This window comes from Salminus brasiliensis, chromosome 22 (genome assembly GCF_030463535.1).
Source record: "Salminus brasiliensis chromosome 22, fSalBra1.hap2, whole genome shotgun sequence".
In the NCBI taxonomy this organism is placed as follows: domain Eukaryota; kingdom Metazoa; phylum Chordata; class Actinopteri; order Characiformes; family Bryconidae; genus Salminus; species Salminus brasiliensis.
Window position 1 is genome coordinate 1,883,920 of NC_132899.1, and position 20,381 is coordinate 1,904,300.

Sequence of the window (20,381 nt, forward strand, 5' to 3'; positions counted from 1 at the left end):
ACCTGTAATTAACTCTATATAACATCAGAATAAACCCAAATAAACAAAAAGTCAGTGGTCAGTGAGAGTGTCTACCTGTAATTAACTCTATATAACATTAGAATAAACCCAAATAAACATAGTCAGTGGTCAGTGAGATTGTCTACCTGTAATTAACTCTATATAACATCAGAATAAACCCAAATAAACAAAAAGTCAGTGGTCAGTCAAGTTATTGAGATGTTTAGTAGAAGCCAGTTAGAAGAGCTCAGGTTTGGGGCTGATCTTCTCTGTGAACTCCAGACACTGTATGAATGGTTCAGTTCCAGCAGCAGCAGCAGCAGCTCACCTGATCTACTTTAATGAAGGACTGATCAGATAAACTATGGGTTGGGTGGCTTGAAGAAACCGTCTGAACTTTTTATAGGGGGTCATTCAAATGGCTTGATTGTCTTTTCCTGGGCATTTGGCTTCTGATTGGCCCCTGGCAGCTGCATGTGTTGGGATATAACCTCGGACAGCGCTGGCCGTCACAGTAATGAGTAAACAGACTCTTTTGTAATGTGACACTAGTTCAACTAGTCAGCAGAGCTGGGAGGGCTTAAGGCAACATCTGGTTTCATGGGAACAGGAGGAGCTATAGGAGACAAAAACCCACCCACAACAACAGCTACACTAGTAGTGAGCTCTGGAGAGTCTGAAGGAACCTGAGAAGGCTTCTGACCAGACTGGAGGATGGTCGTTTGTATGGGCATTACCTGGTTGTTCTCTGACTGTCAGTAAGCGCTGATTGTTTGAAAGTGACTGTGCCTCTGTTTGACCGTCGGGAATGACTGACCAGCGCTGAGCAGAGCTGGACCTGCTGGGGAGTTCATGTGCAATGTCATAAGACAAGAAGAGAAGTAGATTTGATTATTTTTATTTATTTATATGTATATATTTCTGGAAAATGTCGCTTTGGGTGCTTTTACCTGCCAGTCTTCCTCTCTGCACCGTTTCTGGGGTTTGGATTGTGTGAGTATTAAGAATTAATGTCATTTAATTTAATTTTAAAGTGTCAAAAAGTGAAAAACAGCAACAAACTAATGTTATTTCTTCATTTTTGTCTCTTTAAAACTTTAAATGTGAAAACATCAGTTATTCTTTGCATTGTTTTGAAATTCAAAACATGATGAATGGACCAATAGAAATGCTCCAAAATGACATTGACATCCATTGAAAGTTTAAGATGACACATACTTTTCAACACTTTTATCAATGTAATCAATAGTTTATTATTATTGTTTTGTACAATTTAAGAGTGATTTAAAGAAATGGAGCACCATGCAAAAGTTTGGGCATGCTGTCATGTCTTTTACCAAGTCCTCAGATCTTTATTAGCTTGTTTGGACTATGGCATGTTCAGAATCAACATTAGGAAAGGCCAGGTGATGCAGATCCTTGGTTTGGAATGTAAGAGGAACGGTGGAGATCTGAAAGACCATGAAAACATTCCCAGAGAACTGCTTGTAGAATCACTAGAAAGACTAATCAAACCCCTTTCCTGAGCTTCAGGAAGATTGATCAGACTCTGGACTGGTGGAGCACTGTTGTACTGTGCAGCGAGTCCTGCAGTAGTATTACCTTAATTGAAGATCCATTAGAATTCAGCATCAGACGTTTTTAAATGAACATCTAAACAAGTCTGGTGCATTTTGGAATCCTGGAAAAGTCCTGTAGACTGATGCTAAGCTTTTTTGAGAGAAAAAGGTGCAGGATTTCATGAGAAGGATACCTCTCCAACTGTTAAGCACCGGGCTGGATGGTTTGTGTTGCAGCCAGTGGCACATGAATCATTTCACTGTTTGAGGAGGGAATAGATTCAGTTAAATCCCAGAAGCTGAAGGTTCTGTCATGGCTCTTATAGTCGACACCTCTTCAACCTAAACACCATCAAACGTCTGTAGATAGACATCAAAAGAGCAGAGCAGCAAGACCGCAACCATCTGTCAGCACACTCGAGCCAGCCTGTCTTCTTTAGCATCTCTCTGGAAGGAGGCCAGAAGACCTCTCGATCTCTGAGCAGGGATGAAAGTCTGCCCTCAGTCTGTTTTGGATTTCTCTTAATGTTTGACTAGAGGTCTGTGGGGGGGCAACTGTTACAGACGTTGATAAAACCTCTTATTGTTGTTGTCTATCAAATTTCTCCTCTCACTTTTACTTGTCTCTGCATTATAATGTATCACACACACAGTGTAACACCATCCAGCAATAAAGACAACAGACAGATACACTACATGTCCAAATGTTTGTGGACAACCCTTCTAATAAATGCATTCAGCTACTTTAAGCTTCACCCATTGCTGACACAGATGTGCAAATGCACACACACAGCTTGTCTAGTCCCTGTTGAGAAGAAGTCCTGCCAATAGAATAGGACTCTCTGGAGCAGATCAACATCATGACCCTATTGGCTCCATGCTGCCTAATGCCAGGCGTGGACTAGAGGGGTATAAAGCCCCCCAGCATTGAGGAGCTGTGGAGCAGTGGAAGAGCTGTGTTCTCTGGAATGATGGTGGTGGAGGAGCTCCATCCAGTACTTTTGAATGGGATGAGTTAAAGAGTTGGGGATGATGAGGTGGGGTGGTAATCAAGCGTCATCCAACATCTCGACCTCACTAATGCTCTTGTCACTGAATGCAATCAAATCCTCACAGCAATGCTCCTCCTCCAAAATCTAGTAGAAAGTCTTCTTCTCTGGACAGTAGAGACAGTTACTCCAACAGAAGCAGGATCGACTCTTTTAATACCCTTGATGTCAGAAGATACAATGACAATGTGGACAGGTGTCCCAATACTTTTGTCAGTCTTTTTGACAGTCTTTAATGTCTTTAATTTCATTAACTTTGTGTTTTCTTTTTTTCAGATATGCAATGGCAGTCTACAACCACCATGTCTGCCCTGTCAACAACTGGTAAAGCCTCTCACCTCACCTCACCTCACCTCCCACCCTTCTCATACCCACTACACCCGTACAACATAGTAGGAAGCATCCCTAGGAAGGGACAGTGTTGACACCTATAAGTATGTGGGACAAACATACATAGATCAACGTTAGGAGAACGCAAAGAAACGTGAGAAGAATACCCAGCCAGCACACTTATTAGGGGCTCACATGGGTGGAATGTGGACTGGGAGGGTTCCAGGTGGGCATGGGCTCTGAGTGGGCTTGTACAGGTGTTGTTACTGAAGCTCAGTTGAGCTGTGTCTGCTCCAAAGTCTTAAAATGCACTGAAATTATAAATATAATAATAATAATAATAATTAACTGGAAATAAGAATAATATTAATCATGATAAATAAAATAAAACATCTACGGGCAGACTGTGTTGGAAGTTTAGGAATTCGGACGGGGCCAACACTTTTTCACAGCACTGTATATGCTAGAACAGTCGGTTCCCGTAGTTGATGTGCTGGATGTGAGAGAAATGGACATTGTGGAGATCGAGGGCCAAAATCACTCTGGTCAGAGTCAAAGCAGCCAAAACTGCTGCTGTCCAAATACTTCCAGACGTGCATTCTTTCAGCTCATATTCCACGTCGAGACAAAGAGAGACCCTTGGCTGTTGGCTCACCTGGCTGTTATCCTGTTTACTGACCTTCTGATCTTCTTGGTCAATAGGGTCCCCTGTAATCAGAAGGGCCCTTCATTGATTAAGTGAAAGTGACGGTTTGCTCGATGGAGTGTGTCTGGACAAGGCTTTAAAATTTCAACAGCAGTGATAATGTTGTGGCTCATTCTTTTGTAGAGATTAGACTGACCACAGATTGACCAACCACAGCTCATTTGGCCAATACTGGACCAAGATAATGATGAATGAGATCAGCTGCTTTAAGGTCAACCCACTGCTGAAGCAGCTTGTGTAATCTCCATAGAAAAGCACTGACCAACATTAATGACCAAAGGAGGACATGACCCTAAGGTCACCGTGTCAAATGCTAAGTGTGGACTAAAGGGGTATAAACCCCTCTCCCCCAGCAATGAGCTTTGGGGTGATGGAGTGATGGAGCTTCATCCAATACCTTTGGGATGAGCTGGAGTGACCAAACCAATGTCTGTAGGAATCATGGACGTCACAACGTCTCAAAAGTTGAGGAACCACAGGTCTAGCACCTCTGCTGGCTTTCCATCTCCAGTGTCCTCAAATTCCAGTGCTAATATCGGCCCATTTTTTATTTCCCCCCAGAATTCAGTTTTTAACAATTACTCTGTTCTATCATAAGAAGGCGGAGCTACACTTAGGAGTGAAGTGATTGACAGACAGCCTTGGCTGGTGGAGATCGTTCGTCTGCAGCAGGACCTGCATGGCGCCCCCTTACTGAGCTGCACATTGACTGTTGGAGCGTCCACTTACCGGACAGACTGGGAATCTAGGGGGAAGTCCACTCTGCTTCTGCACTGGAAGCTCAGTGAAGGTGGTCTGAGACACTGAGGCGTGGTCTGGGAGAGGCTGGCGGGTCAAACACTAATCATCCAACATCAGGAACTGACCTCACTGATGCTGTCTTTTGAATGGGGCTAAATGCAATCAAAAGCTTCTCATGGCAATGTTCAAACTTTTAGTGTAACACTTTCTTGGAAGATTAGAGGCAGTTACTGTAGTAAAGGGGAACAAACTCCCAGCTAATATCATTGATTTCAGAAAAAATGCTGGAGGAACTTTGGTCCACATACATGTATTTGACCAAACAGTGCTAATAGGAAAGGGTCAATGAATACTCCATCCTAAGCTCCTGAAGATTATCATCTGCAGTTGAGATCTGCAAGTTTAATTTAGATTCCTGCATGAGTGACTCATTGCATGATCTGCAGGACCTTCTAGAAACATCAGGGCCTCATTTCTATTTAAGATTCTTTTCTTTACCAGACACTTTAACTAAAAAGTAAAACATTTGCTCAGATTTAGTTTAATTTCCAACACAGTTGAGAATATCACACCTACAAAATCACTGTTTACTCACTGTCTGATGCACACTCACACTCTCAAGCCAATCTACTGTAGGTATTGACCACAGACAGTTTTTAGGTGCCATTATTAATTGACAAAAGTATTGGGACACCTGCTCATTCAGTTTCTTCTGAAATCAAGGGTATTAAAAAGAGTTGTTCCTGCTTTTGTTGGAGTAACTGTCCAGGGAAGAAGGCGTTCTAGTAGAATTTGGAAGATCACTGCTGTAAGATTGCAATTAGCTACAATAGTAAGGATAGTGAAGTCAAGATGTTGGATGATTAGTAACATACCTCATCCCAAAATTAATTGAAGGAACACCATCCATCCATCATTCCAGAGAACACAGCTCCACTGCTCCACAGCTCATTAGGCATGGTGACAATTAGGTAATGCCCATCTGCTCCAGAGAGTCCTATTCTATTGGCAGTGCTTCTCTACTGGGACTAGACAAGCTGTATGTGTGTGCATTTGCATTAGTGTCAGCAATAAGTGCAAGTTAAAGTAGCTGAATATTCATTAAAAGGGGTGTCCGCAAACATTTGGACATACTATGCATATTCCCTTCACTGATGAACAACAATTTCATACTGGTTCATACAACTATACTGGGTCTGGTGTTTGGTTTGGTAGAGGGTCTGGGGAGAGACCACTCTCTGTGGATTGATTTGCTTATCTGGTTTAGGCTGTTGGACTCCACAAAGGTGGCCTCACCTCCATCCATGTTCATGCTCATGCTGATGTCTGTATGTGTGTGTTTTACTTGTTTCAATAGGGTGTATAACACGTCATGTGAGGAGCCTCTGGTGATGCAGACCGGGCCTTCTCTCTGCTGTACACTGGATAACATCCCTCTCATCAGGTCAGTACCTGCACTCTTGCACATTCCCACTCTTACATAAAAGGGTTCTTCAAGGGTTCTTTAGTAGAGGCTATATAGCTAAAGATGACAAAGAGTCATTCACATTGGTGAAAAACATTTTGTAGATAATTCTACACTACATGTCCAAATGTTTGTGGACACCCCTTATAATGAATGCATTCAGCTACTTTAAGCTGTACCCATTGCTGATACAGATGTGGACGTTCTGGAGCAGATAAACATCGGCTCTATCTGTGTTCTCTGGAATGATGGTGGTGCTCCATCCAATACTTTTGAGATGGTGATCATCCAACATCCTGAACTCACTAACAATCTTGTTGCTTAATGCAATCAGGTCCTCACAGCAATGCTCTTCCTCCACAATGTAGTAGAAAGTCTTCTTCTCTGGACAGTAGAGACAGTTACTCTAACAGAAGCAGGATCAGCTCTTTTAATACCCTTGATTTCAGAAGAAGCAATGAATAAGTGGGTGTCCCAATATTTTTGTCCATATAGTGCATGCAGAACCTTGAAACAATTGCTTTATAATAACCCCAAAAAGGGAACCCTTTTTTGTAACATTACACTCCATTGGCTCCATGTAGAACCTCCTGGCTTTGGACTTGCTTTACGTAAATACCAGAAGTGGTTCTTCTGTGACAAGGGTGCCCAATTCAGGTCTTGGATAGACCTACTTTTCTGAGTTCAGTCCCAGCACCCCTGGCTCTAATGATCAGATGTCCCAAAAGGCCTTGATTGCCTGGGTCAGGCGTGTTAGATTAGGGGTGGAACTAAACATCGCAGAGTGGTAGATCTCCAGAACGAAGACTGAGCACCTCTACTCTATTGTATTGCTCCAAACAATTTTGGGGACCTTACGCGTGTTTGCATCAGTGGCTGTCATGACCTACTGAACTGAAACTTGGCCTATTGATCTAGAAGCAGCTAACAGGTTTTAGAGGATGTTAGAGGATATTTTGAAAGGATATATCATTATAGTTTTATTAAATACACCTTATAGTTAAATGAGCTTGTTACAGGGCGGCAGGTCAGCTATAATAGCCTGAAGCAACAGTTAGAGAGACTGTTAAAATGTGTAATATGTACTCAGGAATACCAGACATAACAAAGGAGCGTGTGCATAAGTCCGTCCCATGGATCTGCAGTGTCTCTGCACAGGAATGGAATGTAAACACACATCATTTTGTCCTTTAAGACTGTCCCCTATAAATGTCATAGTCTGCTGTCTGACTTAACCTGAGAGACTGTGAACATACTGTATACTGCATACTGAGTACTGTATCCCAATCTAACTCAATTAAAGAGCTGAAACTGTACTATAGTGAAAGTATGGTACTGTATCCCAATCTAACTCAATTAAAGAGCTGAAACTGTACTATAGTGAAAGTATGGTACTGTACCCCAATCTAACTCAATTAAAGAGCTGAAACTGTACTATAGTGAGAGTATGGTACTGTATCCCAATCTAACTCAATTAAAGAGCTGAAACTGTACTATAGTGAAAGTATAGTACTGTATCCCAATCTAACTCAATTAAAGAGCTGAAACTGTACTATAGTGAAAGTATAGTACTGTATCCCAATCTAACTCAATTAAAGAGCTGAAACTGTACTATAGTGAAAGTATGGTACTGTATCTCAATCTAACTCAATTAAAGAGCTGAAACTGTACTATAGTGAAAGTATGATACTGTATCTCAATCTAACTCAATTAAAGAGCTGAAACTGTACTATAGTGAGAGTATGGTACTGTATCTCAATCTAACTCAATTAAAGAGCTGAAACTGTACTATAGTGAAAGTATGGTACTGTATCTCAATCTAACTCAATTAAAGAGCTGAAACTGTACTATAGTGAGAGTATGGTACTGTATCTCAATCTAACTCAATTAAAGAGCTGAAACTGTACTATAGTGAAAGTATGGTACTGTATCCCAATCTAACTCAATTAAAGAGCTGAAACTGTACTATAGTGAGAGTATGGTACTGTATCTCAATCTAACTCAATTAAAGAGCTGAAACTGTACTATAGTGAAAGTATAGTACTGTATCCCAATCTAACTCAATTAAAGAGCTGAAACTGTACTATAGTGAAAGTATGGTACTGTATCCCAATCTAACTCAATTAAAGAGCAGAAACTGTACTATAGTGAAAGTATGGTACTGTATCCCAATCTAACTCAATTAAAGAGCAGAAACTGTACTATAGTGAAAGTATGGTACTGTATCCCAATCTAACTCAATTAAAGAGCTGAAACTGTACTATAGTGAAAGTATGGTACTGTATCTCAATCTAACTCAATTAAAGAGCAGAAACTGTACTATAGTGAAAGTATGGTACTGTATCCCAATCTAACTCAATTAAAGAGCTGAAACTGTACTATAGTGAAAGTATGGTACTGTATCTCAATCTAACTCAATTAAAGAGCTGGAACTGTACTATAGTGAAAGTATGGTACTGTACCCCAATCTAACTCAGTTAAAGAGCTGAAACTGTACTATAGTGAAAGTATGGCAATATATCCTACTTTCCACTACTTGTACTAGTCCACTAGTAGAAGTCAGGTATTTCAGGTAACTCAGCCAGATGTATTACTCTTCCGTGCAGTAAGTGTGGTGCCTTGCCTCCAGAGAGTTGCTGGTTCAGTCTCCTCTGCAGTGCTGGTTCCTTTGTGGGTGAGTTATGACAAATTCCATTGTTTTTTCATGATGTTTAATTCTCTGTCAAAGATAAATATGCACAGTGAGAGCTACGTGTTTTTTTCCAGAATAGCCACTATTTTACCATCATCAGCACCTACATATATTTGCAGACTGTGCATTTTACACATTTTACTAATGCTTTAGCAGAGTTCAGTAACACTGACTTATACCTGATCAGCAGGGTGATTTATCAGTCTACTCAGGCTTTAGCAGAGCGCAGTAGGTAGTAGTATATGGTAAGTGTTTATAAAAAAAACTGACCAGAGAGTCAAAGGACAAAGTAGAGGTTTCTAATAAAGTGGCCAGTGAGTGGAAGCACAAGGTCAGTGTTTCTAATAAACTGGCCAGAAAGTGGAAGCACAAGGTAGAGGTTTCTGATAAAGTGGCCAGTGAGTGGAAGCACAAAAAAGAGGTTTCTGATAAAGTGGCCAGTGAGTGGAAGCACAAAAAAGAGGTTTCTGATAAAGTGGCCAGTGAGTGGAAGCACAAGGTAGGTGTTTCTAATAAAGTGGCCAGTGGGTGGTAGCACAAGATAGAGGTTTCTGATAAATTGGCCAGTGACTGGAAGCACAAGGTATGTGTTTCTAATAAAGTGGCCAGTGAGTGAAAGCACAAGGTGGGTGTTTCTAATAAAGTGGCCAGTGAGTGAAAGCACAAGGTGGGTGTTTCTAATAAAATGGCCAGTGAGTGGAAGCACAAGGTATGTGTTTCTCATAAAGTGAAGAAAGGTATATAATGAATATTTATGAGTATATGTATATGAGTATATCTGAGTGGTCCGTTCTGTGTTCCAGTGATGCTGATTGGTCTACTCCGCTATGCTCAAGTGATACATAGACAGCAGAATAGTCTGTTGAATATGCTGGGTCTTTGCACTGGTTGGCTTTGTGCTGCAGGCCTCATCGTAGTGGGAAACTTCCAGGTAAGGAGATCCAGTTTATCAGGGCTACTCTGATGTGAGTGTGAGATTCAGTTGGAGAATTGCTTTTAAATGCTTACACAGAAGATCTTGCTTATTAAAATATGTATAGTACTATAGTCAAATATAGTTGCTCATTATGGTAATATATTTTTATGTAATTGGCACTTCCCTCACATGTGAGAACACACAGACTATGGTAACATGTGAAGAGTTATATATAATATATGTATATTTACACCCCCGACATTTACATAAACCCCGCCCAATAGAGAAAGCTCTAGTTTAAGCTGAAGAAACACTAAAACACGATGCTAGGAGAATATGGTGTTGTTGATTCTGGAGATCAGCCGTCACCAGTGCTGTAAACCAGCCAATCAGAGTACAGTTTATCTTTTTTATCGTTTTCCATGACCCCTCCCCAAAAGTAAAACCTGTGTTTTTTAGTCTGAGGTAAAATAACAGGGTGGTAAATACGCTTGTAAAACCACATCTGAGCATTTTTACCCCAACCGAAGTCACAAACTTACAATTTACACACCAAAGCGACCCTTAAACTCTCAATACATGACTTCTATGGCACTATAAAGAATGACAATAATAAGGCAAAAGTATTGGGACACCTGCTCATTCATTGTTACTTTTAATCTGCTTTTGTTGGAGAAAGTGTCTCTACTGTCAAGGGAAGAAGGCTTTCTGCTAAATTTTGGAGAAGGAGCATTGCTGTGAGGATTTGATTGCATCCAGTGTCAAGAGCGTTAGTGAGTTCAGGATGTTGGATGATGATGATCACCACCTCACCTCACATCATCTTCAACTCCTCAACTCATCCCAGAAGTATTGGCTGGAGCGCTACCATTATTCCAGAGAACACACTTCTTCCACTGCTCCACAGCTCTTCTACTTAACTCAAAGTAGAAGGGGTAAAGGGGTGTCCACAAACATTTGGATGTAGAGTTTATGTTATATTGGTAAATAACTCTAACTTATGACCATTGTATCTCTGGCAGTGAAGACAGTCAGTACTGGTTTTAAACCACTAACAGGTGGCACAAGGACCGCACAAGGACAGAGAACCTGAACTGTAAAGCCCTCCACCTGCAGAACCTGAAGAACCAAGGAACTTTCTCATGCATTTCTCCAAAACAAATATCACATGGGCATTCCACAAACACGCAATGTTTGCCTTCGCTGTGTAAGTCTTCATTACCTGCTCATACAATTTACTGCAGGTTTGATTGAACCCGTACGCCCAGGCTCCGAGGCTGGGCTGTTATTGTGTTTACTGCTGTTGCATAATATTCACTTTGATCACTTCCAGCAATACAGCTCCTTACACACCAGGGCTCCCGTGGCTATCTGCCTCCAGTCTGCTCACACTGCATCCGCTGATTGTGCACTAAATCAAAGACTTGCTGTTCTTTTTGATCCTTCTTACTGTCCATAGCCACCCTGGAGTCCTGCAGGTGTGGCCCAGTGACGGCAATTCAAGTTCTGGTTCTTTCTTAAATTCTTCATGTTTTTAGACGCTCCCTCCCTCCCAGGGCTGGACAACACTTAAATAATGGCTCTTAATCGCTATACTCAGAGTATGTACTGTTATCTGGAGTATTCAAATGTAAAGGGTGGGTAAATCAATCATACCCATGCTTTGTTCACACAGACAGGTCAAGTGAAACCAGACTTTGTCCAACAGGATTCAAGACACGAGGAAGCCATCCTGAACTGATCTTCTGTACTTCTGGACATGTTCAAATGGATAAGCTGCACCCACTGCATAGAAAAGCTCTGCCCAATAGAATAGGACTGATGGTTCTGGAGCAGCCATGAGCACATGACCCTAAGGTCACCATACCTGATGCCAAGTGTGGGCAAGGGAGGTATAAAGACCTCCAGTTTTGGGATGTGGGTTTTTTTTCTGGAGTGATGATGGGGCTCCATCATCTAACAACTAAGAACAAATCGGTGGTTGGTGGTTGGTGTGGCGCAACAGATAGCACCACTACCTGCCAGTGAACTACCACACCATGTGGGAGACTGGGGTTCGATTGGGTGACTATCCCACACTACACTGATAAGAGTCCTTTGGCAAGACACTACATTGGCCTGACTCTGTAATATGAGTAACCTTGTAAGTCGCTCTGGATAAAAGCGTCAGCTAAATGCCTTAAATGTAAATGTAAACTAATCATCCAACATTAGCACCTGACCTCACTGATGCTCTCGTGTGGTTGAATTCAATCAAATATTCCTCACAGCAATGTTCCAACATATAGTGTAAAGCCTTCCAAAGAAGACTAGAGGTTGTTACTGGAGGACAAACACCCAGCTTATAGCCTTGACTCCAGAAGAAGCCCTGGAGGAGCAGATGTCTACAGAGGTCTGAATGTCTAGTGTAGCAGGTCAGAGTCCACATTGGTAAGCAAAGTAATGAGTTAGGAATGCAGAAAGATGCTAATTGGTGGGTCATAAGCTTCCATTATTTGTTAGCTACAGTAGCAAAACACATGTTCTTCATGAAATTTCAACAGCTTGCCGCTATCATTGTTTGCATCACCATTTGTGCCTATGACCCCAAACCAAACTAAGGTGGAAAAACAGCTTTAGGTAGGGTCCTGGGTGGGAAGACGGAGTCAGCATGGTCTGTACAGACTGCAGAGGGAGCTGGATCTTATGTACAAGGCAGATGTTGGCTTCTGCTACAAATTTCCATTCCACCTTAAAAGATGCTGCAGTATCGGACATATACTACTGCCAGAATGTAGCTGCTGCATCATTTAAGGTGGAACGTAGAATTAAAGTAAGCAAATGTCCAAAACTGCTCGTTTTCTTTGGCGTTTGATGGGACCCGTTCAGATTAAATCTCTGAGCAGTATACACTTCTAGATTATGCTCAAAATCGGGTCGAAGAATCCGCAGACTAGAGGCAACCAGCAAAGACCAGCACTGTAATCCTGGCTTGAGGGTGCACAGACTGACTTTTGGCCTCCCAATCCCATTTCAGACCAGTCAGAACCATGTCAAACATGCCTGGAAGAAACATAATAATCTGAATGGTAATCTGACTCTATCTGAATGGGTCCTGTCAATTGCAAATGAAAATTGAGCATGAAAAGTATACACAGGAATTAAATAATAAACAACAGCCATGTGTTCTGGTCTGAAAAGCAATTGAAAGGCCAAAAATCTGAGATTGTTGGGGATTACACTTTAACCAGGATTACACTATACAATTGTTTTTGAGTCTGTATATATTTCTATTTATTAACATATATTTATATATTTCTACACTTTGCATTACAATTAAAGGTCCTAGGTCCAGTGGTTCACAGACACTAAGATGTTGGAGCTGTCGTCTCGCTGCTAGCACGCGATCACTCAGGTTTGTGAACGGTGAAGCAGATGGACGTTAGCGTTTCAGGGAGCTCCCGTGTCTGTGTTACCTTCTGGCTCTGTCCTTTTAATTAGGCTGTTATAGTCTTTTCTTTATCTTGTCTTTTACTAATTACTGATTGTGTAAAGCTGCTTTGTGACAACAACAGTTGTAAAAAGCTATACAAATAAATTTGACTTGACTTGACAATTGTATATAACAACACTGTACTTCTACTGCTGCTGACTTTATAACTACTTCGAGCCAATGGAACAAAATTTCGTATGTACACTGGTTGGTGTAAGTCTAAGTGCTGGTTGGCTCTAGTCTGCAGGTTTTTCGTCAGTCAGAGTTGACCGTTGGAGAGAGAACCGAGTGGCGTATGAGGGGCGCAGACTATGTCACATGTTTGATTTTTTCCGATCCGACTCTAAGTGTAGTCCAGTAGTGCTCACTCATCAGTGGCTCAGTCTGAATGGGTCCTGTCAATAGCCAATAAAAACTTGGGCAGTTCTTGGGCAGTTATAGTTATTACAATCAGAGTTTCTTACTTTCATTTTGCAATCCACCTTAATTGATGCAGAAGCCACATTCTGGGGCTAGCACATCCAGCAGCACCATTTAAGGTGGAACGGAAATTCGTTGCCTCGTATGGAGGGTAGCCTCCAATATGTGCTGTGTTTCCCCACCTCCAGCTTCCTCTGCAGTCTATACGGACCACCCATGACCCCACCTACAGCCGCTTTTCACCTTTCTTCTGTTTCGGGTTAGTGGCGCGAATGGTGCCGCAAACCTGTGCCTCCTTGGTAAAGCAAGGCGCGAGTGTTTTGGAAAGTGTTGGGTTAGGTTCAGCAGCAGGTCGGAGTGGTGCAGTGGATGATCCCTCCCTAGTCGTTTAGTAAAAGTAAGCAGCAGAAGTCAAGGGGAAGTGTGAGATACCCAGACTGTTTATAATCTGCTACCACTTTAACTGTCGTGTACCCAACTGTAGAATCGGGCTAAAATCTGGGTCAGTCCTGAGTGTTCCCCCTCCGTTAGCTGATGTAAAAGCTCCAGCTGACTATTTAATGGGACGCTTATACAACCACGTGAGATAGGAGGTGTCTCTCTCCCTCACTGTTTGTTATCATAACATGGCTGTCGTTGGCTCGGGGTTTAAAAGCGTCCAGCAGATTTTACACGTTCTCTCACTGAGAGTCAAAACAGAACCGTCCTAATCCCCAGCCTCCAGAGTCCAGCCGGATTAACAGCCACTCCGAGCGCTCTGTAAAAGCAGGGTCCTCACAAACCTCAAAGCACTGGGTTTGGTCTCAGAACTCTCCAGGTGTTGTGTTTCTGCTGGTTCTGAGTGCTGTGCAGCTGCTCCAGGCCCATTCTTCCTCCTTCTCCTCCTCCTCCTCCTTGATCCAAGCCCACCACTGTCAGCAAGACCGCTAGACTGGAATGTTTATTATAAACAGTTGCTGAAGAAAAGCCAAAGCCCATTTCTTTCTTTCTCACCATCCATCCGTGGAGGTCACCCGGTTCACACACTCTGCTACTGTGGAGCAGTGGTACGTCTTCTGCCAATGCCCAGCCCTAAACTCCTAGCAAAAAAGGTTCTGTATTTGTTCACATTATATGTCCAAATGTTTGTGGACACTCCTTCTAATGAATGCATTCAGCTACTTTAAGTTGCAGCCATTGCTGCTGTCACAGATGTACAAATGCACACACACAGCTTGTCTAGTCCTCGTAGACAAGCACTGCCAACAAGCACCATGCTGCCCAATAATGCCAGGCATGGGCTAGAGGGGTATAAAGCACAGAGGAGCTGTGGAGCAGTGGAAGAACTGTGTTCTCTGGAATGATGGTGGTGGAGCTCCATCTAGTACTTGGGATAAGTTGGGGAGTTGGAGATGACCCAACATCCTGACCTCATTAACATGGTTGTCGTTGAATTCAATCAAATCCTTACAGCAATGCTCCTTTAAATTCTAGTAGAAAGCCTTCCTGCTTTTCCTGGACAGTAGAGACAGTTACTCCAACAAAAGCAGGATTTCAGAAGAAGCAATGCATCAGCCGGTGTCCCAATACTTTTGTCCGTAATGTACTTCAAATAAATGGTTCTTTGAGTGATGTCATAGAAGAACCACTTTTGGGTCCATAAAGAACTATTTGTAATAGAGATGCATGAGTGTGAAGAACCTCCGTCATTCCCACTCCGGGCCGGAGCGCTGCTGCTGCTACTGCACTATGGAGGTTTGGTGGTGGAGCTGCAGGAGGAGAACCTCTCTCCAGAACTGCTGTGTAACACTGCAGAACCCATAGAGTCATATTAGTGTAAAATCCTGTAGTATTACTCTACCACCTCCACCCACATGCTGCTCCACCTTCAGATCAAGCTTCTGCAGCTCTCACACTGTCCAGAAATGCATGTGTAAAGAGTCCAGGAGCAAGAAATACCAATTCTTACATAATGCTGCTTTAAAGGTTCTTCAAACTCACACATCTCTTTTGTGTGTTTGCATGTGTGTGTGTTTGTGTGTGTGTGTGTGTGTGTGTGTGTGTGTGTGTGTGTGTGTTACAGGTTGACTTTGCGAAGGTGCTGCACTATGTGGGAGCAGGGTTGGCCTTCCCCACCAGTCTGCTGTTTGTGTGTGTGCAGACAGTCCTGACGTACCGGCTCGCCAAAACGCACGCTGACTTCATTGCTGCACACCTCCGACTGACCCTCAGCCTGCTCGCTTTAGTCACACTCATCCTCAGTATCCTTTACTGTGTGTGTGTGTGTGTGTGTGTGTGTGTGTGTGTGTGTGTGTGTGTGCTGCAGTGTGGAGATGCTTCTTTTCAGAAACAGTTTTCAACACAAATTCAATGGAAACATCAAAATATCAGAAAGATCAGATACTGAGATTAAGTTTAACATTGTTTAGGACTAGCAAAGTTACGGTAAGGGTTAGGTTAGGTTTAAGATTAGGGTTAGTATGGTTAGGGTTGGGTCAGGGTTAATGTTAGGATTGGGGTTAGGTTTGGGTATTACTATGATTAGGATTCAGTTTAGGATTAGGGTTAAAGTTGGAATTAGGTTTAGGGTTAACATGGTTAGGGTTAGGATTTTGGGTTAGGTTTAGGGTTACTATGATTAGGTTTAGGATTGGGGTTATTTTTAGAATTACAATGGTTAGGGCTAGGGTTAAGGCTGGGATCAGGTTTAGGGTTACTATGTTAGGATTGGATTTAGGATTAGGATTAAGGTTAAAGTTGGGTTTAGGGTTACTATGGTTTGGGCTAGGATTAAGATTGGGATTAGGTTTAGTGTTACTATGGTTAGGGTTGGGTTTGGGATTAGGGCTAAGGTTTGGTTTAGAGTTAGTAAGGTTAGGTTTAGGGTAAGGACTGGTTTTAAGTTTAAGGATAAGGATAATTAGCTATAGGGTTAGAATGATTAGGGTTGGGTTAAGGGTTATGGTTAAGGTTGGGGTTAGGTTTAACATTACTACAGTTAGAGGTAGGTTTAGGTTTGGGGTTGGGTTTATGGTTAGTATGGTTAAAGTTGGGTTTAGAGTTAAGATTGGGGTTAGGTTTAAGACTGGAGTTGGGTTAGGGTCATGGTTTAGGGTAGGGTTAGGATTGGGGTTAGTAGAGTTGAGTTAGGGTTAAGTGTAATGTAGTGTGTGTGTGAGCACATTCTGTTGTATTAGTTTGTGGTTAATAGCTCCCTCAGGTGGATTAAAAAAAAGATTCCACAGATGATTTTAGCTGTAGAAGTACACACTTTTGGTTCCCTACAGAACCATGTTTAGAGAAGATATTTGTGGGTGTGTGGAACCTTTTTAAAGTTTAAAGGAACCACATTAGGTGAATGTTCTTTACATATTAGAAAGCTCCCTCACTCTCCCACATCTCATTTAGTAAAATTTAGAGATTTATGAAGTGAGGGTTCTAGACCACTTTAAGACTTCCGCCTAGAACCTTAATATTTCAGCATTCATCTAATGTTCTTATCCAGAGTTCTTACATATGGACCATGTTCCCCAGTTAGCAGAATGCAGAGTCAGGAGTCCAAGCACTGCCTCTGTTGTGGAGTGGTGTTCATAAACGTCTAGTCCTTCATGGTCCTTAACGTCTGGTGTTCTAGGTGGGGTGTTTTTCATGCAGGAGAGTTACGCTCTGCAGCACGCTGCCGCTGTGTGCGAGTGGCTTTTCGTCATCGTGATCCTGCTCTTTTACGGATCTTTCTGCTTTGAGTTCCGCTTCATATCTGCAGACACGCTGGTGGTTCTGATGCAAAAAGGAGAACCTCATCCCTGTCAGAATGACTGCAAGCTTGTCTCTCCTACAGGACCATCACTGGACTGAAGTGCCTCTGAATCAAAGAGATTGACCTGTTGGGGCAGCTTCAACGAGCTTCAGAACCGGTTCTCCAGCTTCTAGAACTGCACTGGAACTGCACGATGAGTTGGTGTTCTGATGATGCAGGTGGAGACGCTGTCCGTCCTGTCTCTCCACAATTTGCCTGAGCCCTGGCGACTGTGAAGGCCATAGCGACCACCTAGCGGCCATCAAAGACGGCATAGCAATTAGTTATCAGCATCCTACCAACCATTTAACCGCCATCAAGTATTCACCTGGGATAACATAGCAACCATATAGTAACACCTCAGCAACCACCTATCACAAAAAATCTCCAGCTGGCAAAACCTCAGCAACCACTATTATAGATCTCATAACCATCATCTAGCAGCTACATGGGATACCAAAATCATGCACCAAGCAAGCACTTGGGGCAACATAGCAACCATATAGTAACACCTCAGTAACTACCTGTAGCAAAATAGCTTCCAGTTGGGAAAACCATCAGCCACCATGTAAGATATTGAAACACCTAGCAACATCCTAGCAACCATTAATGATACCATAACAACCACATAGCAACACCTTTGAATAGTACATCAGCCACCTAGCAGCACCCTAGCAGCCATTAACATGACATTACAATTGGTTAGCAGCACCCTACCAAACTAAATCTTAGTTTAGTTAGATCTTAGAATCTTAGAATCATCCTAGCAACCACCAGGGAAAACATAGCAACCATATAGAATCAGCAATCACCTAGCAACCACATGAGCTACCAAAACAATGGCCAGGGATTCCATAACAACCACATTGCAACAACATTGAATAGTATAGAACTCCCTAGCAACATCCTAGCAGCCATCAGACCTGGTAGTTAGCAGCACCTTCTACCATCTATCAACCCTGACAAAATAGCAATCATATAGTAACACCTGAGCAACCACCTGTAGCAAAATAGCCACTATGGAGCAAAAACTTAGCAACCACTTGGAATAGCACAACAACCATTGAGCACCCTCATAGCAACCACTGGAACAGCATACACTGGAACAGCAATTGCCAAGCATATCATAGGAATCACTTAGCAACACCCTAGCAACCACTTAGAAGTTACTTAGGAAGTTCTTAAGCGGACCAGTAGGCACCTTTGGGGGCTGACGGTGGATGATGAACCAATCAAATTGCATTATGGGCCAAAGACTACTGTCCTTAGTGCAGTGAATGTACACTATATGGACAAAAGTATTGGGACACCTGCTCGTTCAGTGTTTCTTTTGAAATCAAGGGTATTAAAAGAGTGTCTCCTGCTTCTGTCAGAGTAACTGTCTCTACTGTCCAGAGATGAAGACTTTCTACTAGATTTTGGAGAAGCAGCATTGCTGTGAGGATTTGATTGCAATCAATGACAAGAGCATTAGTGAGGTCAGGATGCTGGATGATTGATCATCACCCCAACTTCTCAGCTTATTACTTCTCTACAGGCACTAGACAAGGTGTGTGTGCATTTGCACATCTGTGTCAGCAATGGGTTCAACTTAAACACGTCATGTTGTAATCAGTAGCTGAGGCTGCTGCCCTTTCCTAAATCCACCCATAATTCACCCAAACACACTGACCAGAGTTCCCACTCCACCCAGTTTAACCACGTTCAAGTCCAGCTGAAAAACTCTGCCCATTATGTCCCATTTTTAACGAGGCGAGCCCATAAAATCAGAGCTAATCTGAAGCAGAGTGAACGCAGGGCTGAGCGGTGGGATAGATTTACCCATGTTTGTGTAGAAATGCTAATTAATTCATACAGCATCAGACTGTTTTAGCCAGGTTTGTTTAAAACCCTTGAGAAACAGAGCCCTCAGTGCTGGGTCAGACCCCCCAATGTCAGGTCAGACCCCCCCAGTGCCAGGTCAGACCCCCCAATGCCAGGTCAGACCCCTCAGTGCTGGGTCAGACCCCTCAGCGCCGGGTCAGACCCCTTAGCGCCAGGTCAGACTCCCCAATGCCAAATCATGATCCTTAGCACTGGGTTAGACCCTTCAGCGCCGGGTCAGAGCCCTCAGTGCCAGGTCAGACTCCCCAATGCCAAATCAGACGCCTCAGCACTGGGTCAGACCCCTTAGCGTCGGGTCAGAGCCCTCAGCGCCGGGTCTTGGTGATTAGCTTAATGTAGAAATAGGATGCTGTGTCTCTTTGCTAGCTGTGGAGTTCAGGGCTCTCGCTCATGTTGCTAATGTTGCTAATGTCTACATGGGCTGACTGGGAGGAGTTACACCTGTCTGATCTTTCCTCCTCCAGAATGAAGCTCAGTATTGCTGGACTTTAGTGGGTCCAGTCAGAGATGTGATGAAGTGTTAGCATGAAGAAACGCTCGACTCCTTCTCTGCTCTGCTAAACTCATCACAGGAGGATTTCTAGCGGACTGGACTCCGATGCGCTCCGCCGTCTGAACGCCGCTGCTTTCCACACTGAACACACTGGGCTCTGTGCAGCGGTAAACAGCACGCTCACTAATGTCTACAACTTTGCACAACTCAACTCAACTTTGCTAAGACAAACTAGCCTTCGGTCCATGTTGTAGGGACTTCCAGACATGCTAACTGTCCTCCTGTTGGCTGTGTCCTTCTGTGAAGCCCAGTGAAGATTTCTGAGGGAGAAACTCATACATAATGACGTAGCGGCTGTGATAAAGCTCTGTTAAGGGCGTATTCTGTGTTCAGTGAGGCCCAGATGTCTGTTCATTTATAAATATTTGAATCTGTATGTATTAAGCGTCATTCATTATCACCTGCAGTCGTGCAAAATTATAGGCCAGGTATTATGGTCTATATATATAAGTGTATATAAGTGCTGAAACCAAAGTTATGCTACATTATGTGGCTTCTGTGAGTGTTGCCGGTGCCACGTTAGAGCTCTCCTTTTTTTGAGCTGTCCATAAAAGCTAAAGCAGTGTGATTCATTCTGAGGTAAAATAACAGGGTGGTAAATAGACTTGCTAAACCACAGCTAACCATTTTTCACCCCAAAGTCACACACTTAATATTTATACCCTAAACACTCTGCGAATTCACCTTTTAAAGAGCAGGCTGTGATTGTTAGCTATATTCCGCACAATGTTCTCATTTTATTAATAAGAATTTTTCAGGCTTTTTGTTGAAAGAGATTTAAAAAATGTTGCCGCATGTTTTATTTAATCCTGATCATTT

The 20,381-nt window shown here is 42.7% G+C and overlaps 1 protein-coding gene across 4 annotated transcripts; it reads left to right on the plus strand.

Moving 5' to 3' along the window:
* Positions 1 to 648: 648 nt before the first annotated feature.
* On the plus strand, positions 649 to 19,936 carry LOC140544277 (transmembrane protein 150A-like). 4 transcript variants are annotated; one of them, XM_072667730.1, is made up of 7 exons: positions 649 to 993; positions 2,885 to 2,932; positions 5,743 to 5,829; positions 8,457 to 8,524; positions 9,346 to 9,473; positions 15,413 to 15,590; positions 16,964 to 19,936. In XM_072667730.1, the coding sequence occupies exons 1-7, from the start codon at positions 929 to 931 to the stop codon at positions 17,182 to 17,184; spliced, it is 795 nt and encodes a 264-aa protein (XP_072523831.1). In that variant the 5' UTR covers positions 649 to 928; the 3' UTR covers positions 17,185 to 19,936. The 4 variants fall into 4 exon arrangements, 3 of the variants coding, with proteins under 3 accessions (XP_072523831.1, XP_072523832.1, XP_072523830.1); XM_072667731.1 differs by having other exon boundaries at positions 944 to 993; positions 2,885 to 3,092; XR_011978233.1 differs by lacking the exons at positions 649 to 993; positions 2,885 to 2,932 and having other exon boundaries at positions 5,238 to 5,829; positions 16,964 to 17,304; positions 19,474 to 19,936.
* Positions 19,937 to 20,381: the final 445 nt, after the last annotated feature.